This window comes from Rosa rugosa, chromosome 1 (assembly GCF_958449725.1).
Source record: "Rosa rugosa chromosome 1, drRosRugo1.1, whole genome shotgun sequence".
NCBI lineage: Eukaryota > Viridiplantae > Streptophyta > Magnoliopsida > Rosales > Rosaceae > Rosa > Rosa rugosa.
The window spans coordinates 17694592-17709824 of record NC_084820.1 but is presented as its reverse complement, the minus strand read 5'-3'; the positions used below and the strand labels follow the sequence as shown (position 1 = coordinate 17709824).

General features: G+C 36.7%; 3 protein-coding genes across 8 annotated transcripts; 2 read left to right on the top strand and 1 right to left on the bottom strand.

Moving 5' to 3' along the window:
* Positions 1-919: 919 nt before the first annotated feature.
* Positions 920-2803, bottom strand: LOC133716366 (uncharacterized). The gene is made up of 3 exons (XM_062143100.1): positions 2705-2803; positions 1508-2165; positions 920-1272 (listed from the first exon to the last, which is right to left on the bottom strand). Exons 1-3 carry the CDS (start codon positions 2801-2803, stop codon positions 1199-1201), a joined length of 831 nt encoding a protein of 276 aa, XP_061999084.1. The 3' UTR covers positions 920-1198.
* On the top strand, positions 2715-5956 carry LOC133727443 (uncharacterized). Of its 3 annotated transcripts, none has more exons than XM_062155022.1 (9): positions 2715-2989; positions 3199-3383; positions 3468-3743; positions 4228-4286; positions 4601-4637; positions 4720-4791; positions 4962-5112; positions 5202-5366; positions 5599-5956. In XM_062155022.1, exons 1-9 carry the CDS (start codon positions 2816-2818, stop codon positions 5953-5955), a joined length of 1476 nt encoding a protein of 491 aa, XP_062011006.1. In that variant the 5' UTR covers positions 2715-2815; the 3' UTR covers position 5956. The 3 variants fall into 3 exon arrangements, with proteins under 3 accessions (XP_062011006.1, XP_062011007.1, XP_062011008.1); XM_062155024.1 differs by having other exon boundaries at positions 2850-2989; positions 3215-3383; XM_062155023.1 differs by lacking the exons at positions 4228-4286; positions 4601-4637.
* Positions 5957-10680: 4724 nt separating this feature from the next.
* Positions 10681-15198, top strand: LOC133721996 (uncharacterized). 4 transcript variants are annotated; one of them, XM_062148805.1, is made up of 3 exons: positions 10681-11221; positions 11883-12382; positions 14199-15198. In XM_062148805.1, the coding sequence occupies exons 1-3, from the start codon at positions 11203-11205 to the stop codon at positions 15054-15056; spliced, it is 1377 nt and encodes a 458-aa protein (XP_062004789.1). In that variant the 5' UTR covers positions 10681-11202; the 3' UTR covers positions 15057-15198. The 4 variants fall into 4 exon arrangements, with proteins under 4 accessions (XP_062004789.1, XP_062004774.1, XP_062004767.1 ...); XM_062148790.1 differs by having other exon boundaries at positions 11798-12382; XM_062148783.1 differs by having other exon boundaries at positions 11777-12382.
* Positions 15199-15233: the final 35 nt, after the last annotated feature.

Genomic DNA, 15233 nt, shown 5'->3' with positions numbered 1-15233 from the left:
TGAGGCTTTGCATGTTTGACACATTGGAATGCATGCAATGACATAGCAGAACATGTAAAACCTTATTAACATTATTTTTTCTTAAAATTCTCTTGTACCATAAGCTCACCATTCATAGAGCATTACTTTTAGAATGTACGTGTTCCAATTAACGGACACCAATACTTCAAACAATTTTTCTATCTAAACTATATTGTTTTCTAACTTTCAAAAGTCAATGAAAAGATTTTGCATTGCTGATTTTAAGTTCTGTTAATTTGAAAAGTATTTTTATATTATAATTATTTGAGCATGAAAAATTAAGAACATGAGATTTTGACAAAAAATAGTGTGTTATAGTTCATAATTTTTTATAAAAATAATAGCATTGTAAAACGTAAGTAACAAGGCTAAATGATGTTAAGTAAACATATATTTTCGCTAATTAAAAACATCATTCTATTTCTTCAAAAAAAAAAAAACATCATTCTATTAAAATGTTCAAGAAGTCTATTTTTTAACAAACATAGTCGCTAAATTCTCTTGCTAAAAGAAAAAGGATTAAATTATGTTTAGTCCCTGTACTATGACCTTTTTTTCGTTTCAGTCCCTAACATTCTCAATTAATCTGAAAAGTCCTTAACGTTACAATTTTCGTCTGATCGGTACACTCCGTCAATTCAGGCCGTTAACTTACTGATGTGGCACTCCAAGCCACACCACCTCAGCAGTTTGCATGCCACTTGACCTGTAAATTGTCCAATATATCCCCCATGCATTTTTCCCCATTCTTCACCAAAAAATAACTCCAAAGTGATTCAATTTTTCACTCCAAACCCCCAACTGCAGTCTACCATACCAAAACAGATGCTTGAATGCAACTATGATTTCATCATTTCAAAGCAATTACTGAAGCCAACTGATACAAACACACATATAGTAATAACAAGACAAGACTGAACAAATTAACACACTCTGCAAAACATATGCAAATTAACACACTCTGCAAAATAGATGCAAATTAACACACTTTGCAGAAAAGAAGACAAAGGCAAAACAAATTTCATATACAATTTTCATCTCATATACAAGGCAAAACATATGCAATTCGAACCAAGCTTGAAGAAAGTCGAACCTAGAAATCGAACCAAGGGCGCAAGGCAGCAACTGACCAAGCTTGAAGAATCTGAAATCGAACAGTCGAAAGCCGAAATCGAACCTAGAAATCTTCATAAGCCTTGAGGACGTCTATGCTTTGCTGCTTCACCTGCTTGAGTTCGAGGCGATTGAAGACTGAAAATTGAATACCCAGAAGCGACTGTTCTTGAATTATGATCACATGAATCATCCATCACTCTTTACAATACTTTCATCATCTTCATAAAACAAACAAACAAAACCAAACTACACTAACAATCACAGAAACTGACCCAAAATCACACCACAACAACAAATTGAATGCTTATTTCACTCACATAAATACGAAAAACAACTAAAAGGTTTGAAATTTATTGGGAATTTTACTTACAGAAGCTGAATTGTAGCTGAAAAACCCAAGCTTTATGAAGATTTGGAGCAGAATCGGACGAATTAGAGCAATGAAACGCCCCTATTTTTGAGAAATCGAAGAAATTGGGAACCAAAGCCGAACCAAATGTAAAATTGATGGAGAAATTGACCTCCGAATGTAAAATTGATTCGAAAACTGAAATCTTCGATGGCCACGAGGACCCCAACCAAAACACCGGAATCTCTATCCTCAACTGCAAGGTCACCTCAGACCTCCTTCCGGTCAAATCCACATTCAGACCACTGTTCTTTCCGATCTTGAACCTCTCCTCAAACCTCTTCTTGGTCTCCTTCAAGGCGGTGACTTTCTTTTCCTTGCTGGTGAGCAAGTCCGGGTGACGACCTCGAGATCGATGTCGAGAGTGTAGAGCGTGGCAGAGGATCCTAAAGGAGGAACACGACCCTTGCGACCTCCATAGGGACCCTGAAGGAGGATCACGTCCTTGTTTGGCTTCAAAAATTTGACCATGGCGACAGCGCTCCTCCCTCTCTCTAAGCTCAGAAAGCTCCCTTGGATTCGGTGTGAGGAAGTTGGATTCGGTGTGAGGAAGAACATGTTGCAGCAAGAAGAAAAATAGAGTAGAATAAAAAAAAATTAAAAAGTTAAAAGGGGAGGGCTATTCTTGACATTTTACCATTCACTGTGCTTACTGAGTTGACATTTAAATTTATGCCACGTCAGCCAATTAACTGAGCAATTGGACGGAGTGTACCAATCAGACCGAAATTGTGACATCATGGACTTTTTGGATGAAATTAAAATGTCAGGGACTGAAACGATATTTGAGGCAGAGTACAGGGACTAAACAAACTTTAATCCAAAGAAAAACAACCAATTCCATTCTGCCACATCATATACAGTCAACGGCATACAGGTTAAATTGATCGACCCAAATGAGTTTTGCATGCATGGAAAATCAACACGTACACATTCAAAGCAGAAAATGAAAAACAAAGACAATAAGTTCACCAGAGAGAGAGATAAAAGCCAACTCCCCAGTTCAAGTCAGTGCCTTTGCGGAAAGCTAGGCTTATGTAGAAAGATGATCAATCTCTCCACTTTAAGTAACCATAAATATCGCCCCCTGATTCGTTACTTCCCTTCTCAATCCAATCATGGCCACAAGCTATTCTTACCTTAGTCACCAAGTCAGACCAAGAATTTATCCTTTTCTCCTTCCTCTGAAAAGCTAGCCAAAAGAGAAGGTTGAGTTTCTTTCATTGCTCCCATCTTGCACCAAATCCGAAATACCATTTGAGTTCTGTCATGTCTATCCCAAATGGGGTTCTACTACACTTCGTTTTCTTCTTGTTCTTGGCATCTTTACTTTCGCCGAAATGGGTTGTGCATGGGGAGAGCAACACGAAGAGACCGGATCCTTTGCGCCACCTAAAGAACTACAATGGAACTTTCAATATTCAAAGCAAGGATTACTGGGCTGTAAGTTCCAATCCATCATTCCTAATTCAATCTAGCTAGTCAATATACGTTGTGTGTTATTGTGAGCATTCATTACCACACACTCAAGTAGTCAAGTGCATAATAACATGTCAGACTCTGTCATGATACAAATGTTTAGTTATTTACGTATATAGGTGCATGTGTATGCGATTTTGATATATCGTGTGTTTTGTTCTCATATTTTCCAGTCTGCGGCATTTACAGGACTCTATGGGTACATTATCGCGGGAGTTTGGTTGCTATGTGGAATGGGATTTGCAATTTTCCTAACCTTCAAGCATCCAAACACTGGGAATTGGCGCATTAAACACTTTTTGGATCGTCACTCTATCCTAATGTTCTTGTTGGTTCTTCTCTTTACTCTGCTAGCCATGTAAGTCTATCAATTTGACTTTATATAATATTTATTGTACGCTCTGTTTGGTTTTAATCCTCTTGTATGTAATTGAACTTTCAGAGTTGCATCAAGTTCGGCGCTAGCAGTAAATCACAGCTCTATGAAAGGAGCGGAGAAATTGAAGAGGACCATATTCAGCCTAGCTGAAAATGCTAGCCAAACTATCAGCAAAGTTACAAAAGCAATGAGAAAAATGGAATACATATTACTCCCTTATGATAAAGGCATGTCTATGAGCTTGAATAAGACATCCCATCAACTTGGAAAAGGATTGCGTTCGATTCAAACATTGGTTGACAACAATAGCCATACTCTTAACCAGGCAATTCAAGCCCCGTAAGTAATTTCTTTCGATCTCACATCATTGTAGGCCTTATCAATTTGCATTTTATACTTAGACATTTGAATTAGATCCTTACACTTTCAATACCTCACCAATTTCATCCCCCTAAAACCTTCTGGTTTATACTCTTAAATATAGAATCCGTGCATCGTTAAGTGTTGAACTCTGAAAAAAATAAGTTGTCTGCTTAGTTAATAAGGCATACTATAACGAAAGTTCAATAACCAATCACCCAATAATATGAAAAGCTTTCACTGGTTATGGATCACTAAATATTGCCCGGACTAATTAACAAATGAAGTTAAATTCTTAATGAACAATGGGACGTACTTTTGATCCGCTCAGAAATTTTCCTAGTTTGATATGTTAAGGTCCATACAAGAAGTATTTCCAAATTTAAGAATTTAGTTAAAATTTTGAAGTTGAATTGCTTGTTTTGTAAGATTAAACATAAATTTTGCTTTTCATGTGTTGTAGATATATCGCTCATCTTGTGATTGTAACGATCAATTTGGGGGTACTGGTTGTGGCATTAGGTAAATTTGTACAATATTTACTATTCTATTTTACTTTTGTTAATTTGAGGACCAAACCGATTTACTCATTTAGGCTTGAAAGAGCAGAAACCCTTTAGCCAAAAAGAAGGTTTGGATTGCGGTTTGGTCTGCAAATTCACAAAACTTTTGGGCATCAATATGTTCATACCACACCATCCGAATGAAAGTTTTAACCATTTGAATGGTGTGGTAAATAATAACAAAACATGTCATATTAGGGTTTAAGGTATTATGCTTGCATACAAAAATGTAACGAAAACTCTCTTTTTTGAATTGCTGCATAATTTGGTCAGTTCTTCTCTTGCTGCATTGGTACCCAGGATTCGTAACGTAAGTTATTTTTTCACCTTCTTCACTCTCTTATTTATGTAGTAATTGGATTATGCTACTAATGGCTCTTTCATTTTTTCAGTATAATCATTCTGTGCTGGATATTAACGACTCTGGTGTGGGTCCTGGCTGGTTTAGATTTCTTCCTTCACAAGTGAGTAATGATATTCTTACTTACTATTTCTCTGTGACAGAAAAACAAAAGAAAAAGGCAACTCATATGTAGCATGACCATTGTTAATTTCCTTGCAAAACTGATTTTTCAAAATTCAAAGTTATTTGAAACTTCCTATGGTGTTTCTGAAATTCTATATGCTAACATAGTTTTGCAGATGATTCATGTTCAGCCCTAGAGGAATTCGAACGGAATGATAACAACAATACTCTAAGCTCAATCCTGCCATGCTTGGATCCGAAAAACTCAGATGCTCTGTTGACTGAAATTGGCTCTACTATATATAATTTCATAGATAAGGTAAAAAAATCTATTATTAATCAACTTAGCAACCAAGTATTAGATTTTCTTTTTATAACATACGAGTACAATTTTGCTTTGTGTTGCAGTTGAATTCTAAAGTAGTAGAATTTTCTAGGTTGCTTGGAATGAATGAACAAAATACTGATTTTGCATTTCTACGTGTATGCAATCCTTTCTCCGGAGGACCTAAATTCAGCTACGAACCAGAACGTTGCCTAAATAGTCACATTACAATCGAAAAACTATCAGATGTAAGTCAATTACGGATTTCTACAAATAACTTATTCGATACTAATTATTTGTGTAGAAAAACATAACTTTTTTTTTTAACCGACTTATGCTTATTTTAAATGGGTTACTTTGAGAAGAAAGAGAAAAGAAACCCTGATCCTTTTTCTTTATAATATAAAACCTTTGATTGGATTGTCGAATTTAATGCCAAAGCTTGATTACTACGTACTGTTGATGAAAATTCATGAGCAGGCCATTGCAGGAGTAACTTGTTACGATGACCAGGACAAGGAAGCATGCAAAAGAAGTGGAAGACTCCTTCCCCATACCTATTACAACATGGCCAGTGCTTACAGCCAATCCATCCAAGAATTTCTGAAACTATATCCTACTCTGCAGAGCCTAGCCTACTGCACATTTGTCAAGGATGGGATTTCCGAGGTCGTCAGGTATCAATGCAGGCCAATTAAGCTTGCGTTTCGACTGCTATGGGCGTCCATCCTCTCCCTTGCCATTTTCATGGTGTTTTTAGTAGTACTTCTGGTGGCAAGAGCTTTACAAGAGAAAGGTAGAGACTTCACTATATTTACCATCACCCTTTCCCCATAAAGTGATAAAACAATAGAAAAAAAACAAATTATGATTCATTTTGAAAAATGAACTTCATGACAGTCGTAAGACATTGGTTAATCGAAGGAGTTGTACATAGTTCTTAGAATAACTTTTTCCTTTCTTTTTTTCATCAATTGTATACAATTCTTCGTCACATGTGTATATTTGTCACATTGTATTACCACTCGAAATTCAATTTAATTATTAGTTGTGATATATCCTAACTACCATACAAAAATGGTCACACTATGCGGTGCAGTTAGTAAACACTAGCATGTGCCCACATTCTATGTGTGTGGGTGTTTTTTTTTTGGTAAGAAAGTGGGTAGTTTCTTAACCAAAACAGTTTTCTACAACAATAACTACTATTTATTTTATTTTAAAGAATTTAATTTTTATTTTTATTTTTTTAATTGACATTATTGTCCCTGTTGGTTATTTCAGTTTTTAAAGTTTTTTAATATTAGAGGGTTATATTCGTCAAATTTTTCAGTTTTGGAGAGCAAACTCTCTTCTCTTAATAATAGTATAGATTCATAAATTGTTACAAATATTCCAATTAGTGTTTCCTCTTTCCAAATCATAGTAGTAGTGGTGATGAAAAAGCAGTCAATAAATATCATTTTCCTTCTAAGATATGAATCATATATGATTTTCAAACTGAAATTGTTTGGTTTGGCGGGAAGAGAAAAAGAGAATACAGCTAATGACATGAAATACAGAATATTGATCATTTATCTAATGTGTAGGACAAGTTTCTACCAAACAACTTTCATAATGCAACCATGCCCAGGTGTATTATTCTTTCTTTTAGGTAAAATGTTCTAATGTAGTCGTCATTAAGGCTTTCTCTAAGCAATGGAATAATAATAATTAATTACTCCCAAAAGTCAAAAAGGAGGAAATTGTTGTGGCCTACTTCAAAAAAAGCTAATTTGGAATGATTATAATTTGCTGGCCACAAGGCAAAATAAAAAATTATTGCAATTCTTTCATAATTGCATGAAGAGTTTGTTTTTTTAACTAGAAGTTGAATTTATTAGATCAGCCGCTAAAAGTTAGAGTCTACAAGAACTTACATAAGAAATCCAGCAAGAAAATTCAAACTACCTACCTAAGTTAGAGTAAACCATTAAGATCTCTGGAACGCTCACATTCGCAAGCCTATCTAAGAATGAACAAACCTTGCCCTCTACGAAAAGGAAATCATTCAACTGGCTCTCCCTTGCCAATCACACAATTGTGGTACAAGTAAGAAACTAGAAACGTCATAGAATACTCATAGAAGTCCATTCAAACTCACACAAGCTTAGACTCGATCAAAGAAAATTAAACAATAACTACTCCTTCTCTTTCGAGTTGGAGCTTTTACGTACCCATAGACTGCTTTGCCAAATTGCTTTTCTTGGGAGACCTTTTCTTCTCATTATCCTACCCATGCTTAGAGGTCTTCTGCTTGTCACCAGAAGGCAGTTTATTTTTGCTGCCAGCAGGTCCACCCCTTTTCCTCTTCATATGGCCAGAATTGGTGTCCTCCTACACAACCGGAATCAAGCCAAGACTCTCCGTTCCAAGTTAAGATTTCGCTTACCCACAGCCAAGCTCAACTTCAATTTCTTTGGAGACATAGTCCAACCATCTTCCCTACCTCGACATTTGCCGATAATCCTCTCTGGAGTCATTTCCGTCTCCTGCAAGTTCCTCACCACCACATGACGTCGAGGTTTTGGAAACATAGTGCTTAGAGGTGGTTCAGGAACCTGACTTGGCAGTGGAGTCCAAAAACACAAGAGTTAGGCCTTGGGTTGAAACCCTAGCCTTCATGGCCGCATTAACACCCCTGCCACTAGAGGTACAAGAGCTCGATGCCGTCGTGGTTTCGTTCAATGGCAGCATTCTAGTTTGCGGCCGCCGGTACCATAGGCTGGGAACCCATAACAGTTTGCTCAACCTCCTCATCATCCTCGTCCAGTGCCGGTCCCGAACACGGCAAGCCAACATGAGTCACCAGGCAACAATCGGAACAACGACCGAAAAGTTTGCCGTACTTGAATCTGCACAAGAATTCAACCTCATCTTTTACCCAGTACTAGTGTTTAAAAGGCAATGGCATGTTCAAAGGTATCTCGACTCGAATCCGAAGCTTCCCAGCCTTCTTTCCATTCTTATCGATCTCTTGAAAATCGCCTAGCGTATAGCCGATCATTGTCATGACCCGCTCAGACCGAAAAGCTGGCGGAGTCCCTTGGAGAGTGATCTAGTACAACGCAATTACCAGAGGAAATTTCTCCACCGGCATGATGTCATCATAACAAGCGAGAGCCACCACAGCATGGTTGTTGGCTTGTAGCTCCACGGTGCGCCGCGCCAAATCCGAACTCTATTCGCAGGGTCCGACAACATGAACCGAACCCTATCTTGCAAGAAGGGTCAAGCAGGACGCTCGTTATTTTTTGTTACATTTGTTGAAAACATAGCTAAACATTATATTATAAATCATATTTAGAAAATCATAAAAATGTTATTCTAACTATGTTTAAAACATATACTTAAGAGCAGCTCCTTATCATGCGCTGGAGTTCGACTCTCACCTCGTTATGAACATAGTTCTTAATCCAAGACAACTTTCACACTCTTTGCTCATCTTTTGTGTAATAGAGAAAAACATAAGCTAGCTAGATAAGTCGAGTCAAAAGTTTTCAATGGTCAACTCTCCCAAGATTTAACATTATTTTTTGAAAATTCATATATTCATTTGACAGTTTTTAGGCATTCAACATGCAATATCACAATAGTAGTAATGCTCAAGTGATGCCTTGACAATTTTCATATAAGGCATGTTAAAATCTTTGAACTATAATTTCTACAGGCATTAAACAAAATTGCAATAATATTATTATGTGCTTCAAATAAAAGCATTGTTGAAAAAAGCGTCATTCAAAAGAACCCATAACCCTAAATTTAGATTATTGCTACTAGAGTAGTGCTAGGGATCCCAAAACTTTATACCAAAATTACTTTCCAAACGACATGGCACATGTCATATCATCAGTTTCTTTGAAATTTCTATTGACATGGATTTCCTTTTTGGATGTAAATTAAATTTCAGGTTTTTTAAGAATTAAGAAAACTTATATTCAATAAAAGTAACAATTAAATAAAATACCGAATTAATTTAGAAAATGAATAGATGCAGTTGTTCTAGCAATTGTGTTCTCTGCAACCTTGATGCCCAGATCAAAATATTGCAACAAAAGCAATTAATAATAATGAAAACCACATGAAAGATTATAGTTGGGTGTTTGAGTTTTGAATGAAACAAGTAATTAAATTGATCTATGATTTTGCTCGAAGAAAAGCACAAGAAATTCTTGATGACATGTCACTGCAATTTCTTCACATGCCATTGACCTGTCATCACCTTCCAGACTAGGCACGACAGGTTTAGTCTTCATTTCACCACTATCGTACTTTCATCCTCGTTTGACTTCTCCTTTTCCAAACTTTGCTTTAGTAAATCAAGGGTTATTTTAGAAGACTTCTCCGGATCCAATCGATCTCTGCAAGCTTTCTTAATGTCTTTCTTTGTTTCCTTCTTAGCTGAAGCTTTTGCAAGGTTGCTGAGGCCTTGAAACCATGGCTTATTCCTATCATCATTGGGTAAATAGAACCTAGCAGGAATGAGTTCAACTAGCTTGTCCATGAATTGAGAATGCCGATGGATAATGGACTTCAAATAAATAATTTGATTATAATCAATGGTCTCCCTGTCCTTTTTCTTCTTCATATTTTTCCCCATTTGAGGAAGATGAAGCCAGCAAGAAAAGCAATGTAATTATATTTGTAATTGTTTTGATTTTTGTAAAAACATTAGGGTTTTGATATATACAAAATTGTGTTTTTAAATTGAAAATAAATAAATCCATGTCATTGAAATTTCTGGAATATATTGATGAGGTGGTGTATACCACATCATTTGGTACTCAATTTTGGTATAAATATTTGGTGTCTCAAGCATTAATTGAAGCCTTTGATCAAAAAGTGATTCCAAAGTAGATGATAGATCTATTGAAGATTTAGTCTCAAATGACCCAATTCCCACATGAGTTTAGATAGAATGAAGATGGCCAAAGCACCGGCGTATAAAAATGAAAATTTTCAACGTACTCAAATGACCCAATTCCCACATGAGTTTAGATCGAATGAAGATGGCCAAACCACTGGCATATAACAATGAAATTTTCAACATACAAATAGATCTAAATTTTAGAGATAGCAGAAACTTTAAGGACATGGATGTATAAAAGATGTGATGGTCGGGGGTACTCAAAACAGGCTCAAATCAAATAAATAATTTGTTATTCACAAAAATAACCTAATATTAGGAAAGTGAGAAAGAGAAATGAGGAGGGGAAGGAGGAGAAGTAAAGGTTGCAACAACAAAAAAAGAATTGTTCTTCAATGTCTTTCTGTACCACTTTAAGTCAAAAAAAATTGCTCTTCAATGTCTTTCTTTTAAAAAAAAAAAAAAAAAAAGTCAAAAAAATTGACAAAATATCAATTGATTCAACCATATTTCTCTCTACAATTGTTAAAAATATTTTTTTTTTGTCTAAAATTGCTCCTTTGTCTTTTTGGTCCAATTTAAAAAAAAGAAGATTTTTTTCTATATGATTGACAGGTCATGGTGTAGTAGGTGTTAATTGTTAATGATTTTGGGCAGCGAGTATTTCTACCTATTACTCTTCGATTGTGTTTCTATAGCGAGAGAGTACAGTATTCCATGATCTTGAAGACTCTTATGAACCACGCGTGAACTTGGTGTCACGGAACCTGCCTTGCGAATGAGATCGCAGTTTTAATGGCGACCCTTTAAACTCAGCTGTCAGAATCTAACTGGATGATTCTCATCAAGTAAGCAATTCACCATATAATTCTAGCAAACATCAAATCAGCAAAGCAAAAAAAAAAGAAAAAAGATCAAGGTTATCAAAAGCTGCCGGATATATATTTCTGTATCTCGAAGACTCGAACAAGAAAAGACCTTTGGTCCCTAGTCAACATCATCAACCGTTCAACCCCCAGATCCATTTGAAGCTAAAGTATAACCTACCCAACTTCTTCTGTGCTCCTGTGGACTGTCCTATGCTGTGGATTGATTGCTTGGTCTTCCCAGTTTGTTCAACTGTTGTTGGAGCAGCAACATCAGTAGCAGAACTCAAGTCTGGAAATTGAGCATAACTAATGCTTAAAAGGTTTTCAGGTAAGTCTTCTTTTGTTAACTCTGATTAGTGTTCTGCTTGTGGGTAATGAAAGTAGGGATCTTTGTTCTGTTTTCGGCAAACCCATGTCTTTTTTCCTGGATTGTTTAACTGTTTATGTGGATATGTCATGTGGGGTTTGGATTCTGATATACAAGTTTTGAGCTTCAGGTTGATTCAATCTGTTACTGAAAAAATGGGTGTTTGTGTTTGATTTTATTTGTGAATTCCTGGATTTTTCATTTGCATTTTTGCTCTGTTTGTAGCTTATTGAATTGCATTGCAGTGAATACAACTTTTTGTTTTGACAAATTCAATTTGGTTTATTTACTTCATTTCTGACTTTTAAGGATAGTTTTGTGGTTGCTTAACAAACTTGTAGGGCGAGTAGCAATCAATTATACCATTAAGTTTTTGTAAATTAACTACTTTTGAGACTGTCATAGTCCTAATTTGTGCTTCCTGTTCTAAACAATCGTAAAATTGAATACTTTTGTGCATTATAGGTTAGCCTGGCTGTTACTTATGCTTGGTTGGGTTTTATTGGATATCCATAGGTTGCATTTTGTTAATTGCAGCATTATCTTGGAGAGTATAAAAAGGAAGAGAAAATGAGGATGAGGAACAAATACAGGAAACCAACCACTTTCCGTTGCCATGCAGGGAGCAGATGTTCAATATCTGCTGTGGTGTGGAGCTTAGTAGGATGTCTTCTTATGTTTCATTTCTACTCCCTAGTTCACCAGAAGGATGGGATGGGCAGAGAAATTCAATTTGGAGCAAGTCACCACCCACAGTTACGTGAACTGGAAAAGGTTGAAGAGGAAAGTATCCACATTCCTCCACCAAGAAAGCGATCCCCACGTGCTGCAAAAAGAAAACCTAAGCGACCCACCACAATAATCGATGAATTTCTTGATGAGAATTCTCAAATTCGGCATGTATTCTTTCCTGATCAGAAACTTGCTGTAGATCCGATGAAGGATGCGGGGAATGATACCTATTACTATTACCCTGGAAGGATTTGGTTGGATACTGAAGGAAATCCTATTCAAGCCCATGGAGGTGGTATTCTATATGATGAAAAATCAGGAACATACTATTGGTATGGGGAGTATAAAGATGGGCCTACATACCATGCTCACAAAAAAGGAGCAGCCCGGGTAAGTGCTCTACTTTGCCTGTGCGATCTTATTCTAAGCTATGGGATGCAATTGCTGTCACTTAAGCTATCCACACATTTTTCTGTTTCCATTCGTTTAGATGCATTGTGTTTATGCAGCTGTTGCTAATTGTAGATCATCATTGAATATATGATTGTTTCTCTTTGCATATTTTAACCTTTTATACTAGTTTTGTCCTAGGCTGACCCCTGCACCTACTTCATTTCTTGATATGGAATTTAGTTTCTAGCATCTACACGGGGTGCTGTTGTTAATTTTATCTGATTTGATTCCTCCTACATGCAATAAATACATTATGAGGTCAAATTCAACTCTGATAGTTTTCACTTCACATGTCAGTTCAATCTAGTCTGGCAGGATATTAGGAACTATAACCAATACATCATTAACAACTGTATATTATGCCTTCTTGGTATGATCTAGAGTGTTAGGTTGGAGATTTATTTTTCCTTCTTGGGCCTTGACATGCCAATACCAAGAGTTATAGTTCCTGAGACACAATGGTGTGGACTATGATTATAGTAATGACGCATTGTAGTTTCTAAGACTAGAAGGAAGAAATTAGCACTACTTGGTTAGGTTCTTTTAGAATCAATTTCAAACCATCCACTAGAGGTTGTATCAATTTCAGGACCTTTTTCGACATTGCACAAAAGCCATTACTTTACTTTCAGCTAGCACTAAAAAGGCTACTCGTAATTGCCATCTTGGTATAGTAATTATGGGTAACATGAAGATATACAAAGGAACTAGAAAGAATGTACCCCATTGTTGGTGACTTGGGATTGGATGTGCATCCTCTATTATTACTTTTTCTGGGCTGCTCACTAGGATGCTCTTCAGGGAAAATGAAGGTCTTTATTCAGAATTTATCTGTTCTAAGAGTTCTGTTCCAAAGTGTTTTGTTCTATTAGAATTTGAGATCCTACAAGTTTTGGTATTTCACGCAGGAATTTCATGTAGGTATATGGAAACACCTATTGCTAACCATTTACCCAAGTCATAGCCCTTCCCAGACCTTCACTAAATTGCAGAATTTTTTAAAGCCATGATAAAACTTATGCTACCACAGCTCTAATTTCAGATCGATGTTGCTGTGGTCAGTAAGATTATGCTCAGTAATGGAGCTGTCAATATTTCTCCTTTTATTTTTTAGGCAACCAGTCCAAACAGTGAAAAAGGTTTGCAGTTGAGTTGAAGACATCAGCCTTTTGTTTCTTGGCCAGTAGAAATGAGTTCCTTTGATCAAAGGAAGTATCCCCATAGATAACTTCTACTCATGGAATTAAGGCTCATTCAAATTGGCCTTCTCCATTTGATGATGGATAAGTGCTCTTTTTGTTCATGGTGAGGCCATTGCTGATAAGAACCCAGTAAAAGATCTGTCGGTCAGATAGTGAATCAACGTATCTAAAGACTAACGAAAACTATCCCACATAGAGTCTGATCTGAAAACTCCATCTTGTTCAATTTGGAAAGAATGGAACTTTTTGGCTACAATTTACTATCTGTTTGTCAGAAATAGAAATGACATCTGGTTTTTAAGACTATAACGACAATGTTAGTTGTTAATAGGGATTTTGAGGGTTTGAAAAGAAATGCTTACTCAATGTGTGCTCACAAATTGTGTCTGAACTAGATGGTTCAGTAATTTTAATGTGGGTTCAGAGTATTATTGTTTCATTTCTTGACATAAGTGCTGTTACGATATATCCAGTAACCATGTGTTGCAGAGTTCATTCCTTTTAATAGAGTTCCTTTTAGTACAATTGTTGAGTTTCTGTCTTTTCTGCAGGTTGACATCTTAGGAGTCGGTTGTTATTCTTCCAAGGACTTATGGAAATGGAACAATGAAGGTATTGTACTGGCAGCAGAAAAAACAAACGAAACACATGATCTCCACGAGTTGAATGTTCTTGAGAGACCAAAAGTGATTTACAATCACAAGACAGCGAAGTATGTAATGTGGATGCATATTGATGATGTCAACTACACCAAAGCTTCTGTTGGCATTGCCATCAGTGATTACCCAACTGGTCCTTTTGATTATCTCTATAGCAAACGACCCCATGGATTTGAAAGTAGGGACATGACAATCTTCAAAGATGATGACGGTATTGCATATCTAATATACTCCTCTGAGGACAATAGTGAACTTCACATTGGACCTCTAACTGAAGATTATCTTGATGTGACCAACATCATGAGAAGAATTCTTGTGGGACAGCATCGAGAAGCCCCAGCTCTGTTCAAGCATGAGGGAACTTATTACATGATCACTTCAGGCTGCACAGGATGGGCACCAAATGAAGCACTGGCACATGCAGCAGAGTCAATCATGGGGCCATGGGAGACTATGGGAAACCCCTGCATAGGAGGGAACAAAATGGCTCGAGTTACAACATTTTTTGCGCAGAGCACATTTGTGATACCTTTACCAGGATTTCCTGGTTCATTTATTTTCATGGCAGACAGATGGAACCCCGCGGACTTGAGAGACTCAAGATATGTATGGTTGCCCTTGATAGTAGGGGGGCCAGTTGATCGGCCCTTTGATTACAATTTTGGGTTCCCCTTGTGGTCAAGAGTGTCCATATATTGGCATAGGAAGTGGAAACTTCCTCAGGGGTGGAGTGGGTGGAAAAAGATATAGATTTTCTTTGTTTCATCTGTGTACCATATGTGAAGCATGGTTATTCTTTCACCGGCTCGCCATGATTGTTGCATTACTGTAAATTAACAGCGTTTGCTTATAGTTCACTTCAGAGAGTAGAGGATATTCAGTCTCGCAACCACTGCAAGTTCGCTCATCTTTCTTTTATATTATGTC

Excerpts from the sequence above, each read along its gene's own strand:
- LOC133721996 (XM_062148790.1), top strand. The coding sequence starts at position 11,831 with ATGAGGATGAGGAACAAATACAGGAAACCAACCACTTTCCGTTGCCAT. Across the intron at positions 12,383-14,198 it reads ACAAAAAAGGAGCAGCCCGG|GTTGACATCTTAGGAGTCGG; the intron begins GTAAGTGCTCTA and ends TCTTTTCTGCAG.
- LOC133716366 (XM_062143100.1), bottom strand. The coding sequence starts at position 2,803 with ATGGTATTTCGGATTTGGTGCAAGATGGGAGCAATGAAAGAAACTCAA. Across the intron at positions 2,166-2,704 it reads GAGAAAAGGATAAATTCTTG|CCCTCCCCTTTTAACTTTTT; the intron begins GTCTGACTTGGT and ends TGTCAAGAATAG. Across the intron at positions 1,273-1,507 it reads TCAGCTACAATTCAGCTTCT|TCTTCAATCGCCTCGAACTC; the intron begins GTAAGTAAAATT and ends TTCAATTTTCAG.
- LOC133727443 (XM_062155022.1), top strand. The coding sequence starts at position 2,816 with ATGTCTATCCCAAATGGGGTTCTACTACACTTCGTTTTCTTCTTGTTC. Across the intron at positions 3,384-3,467 it reads CTCTTTACTCTGCTAGCCAT|AGTTGCATCAAGTTCGGCGC; the intron begins GTAAGTCTATCA and ends TTGAACTTTCAG. Across the intron at positions 4,792-4,961 it reads TTAGATTTCTTCCTTCACAA|TTTTGCAGATGATTCATGTT; the intron begins GTGAGTAATGAT and ends ATGCTAACATAG.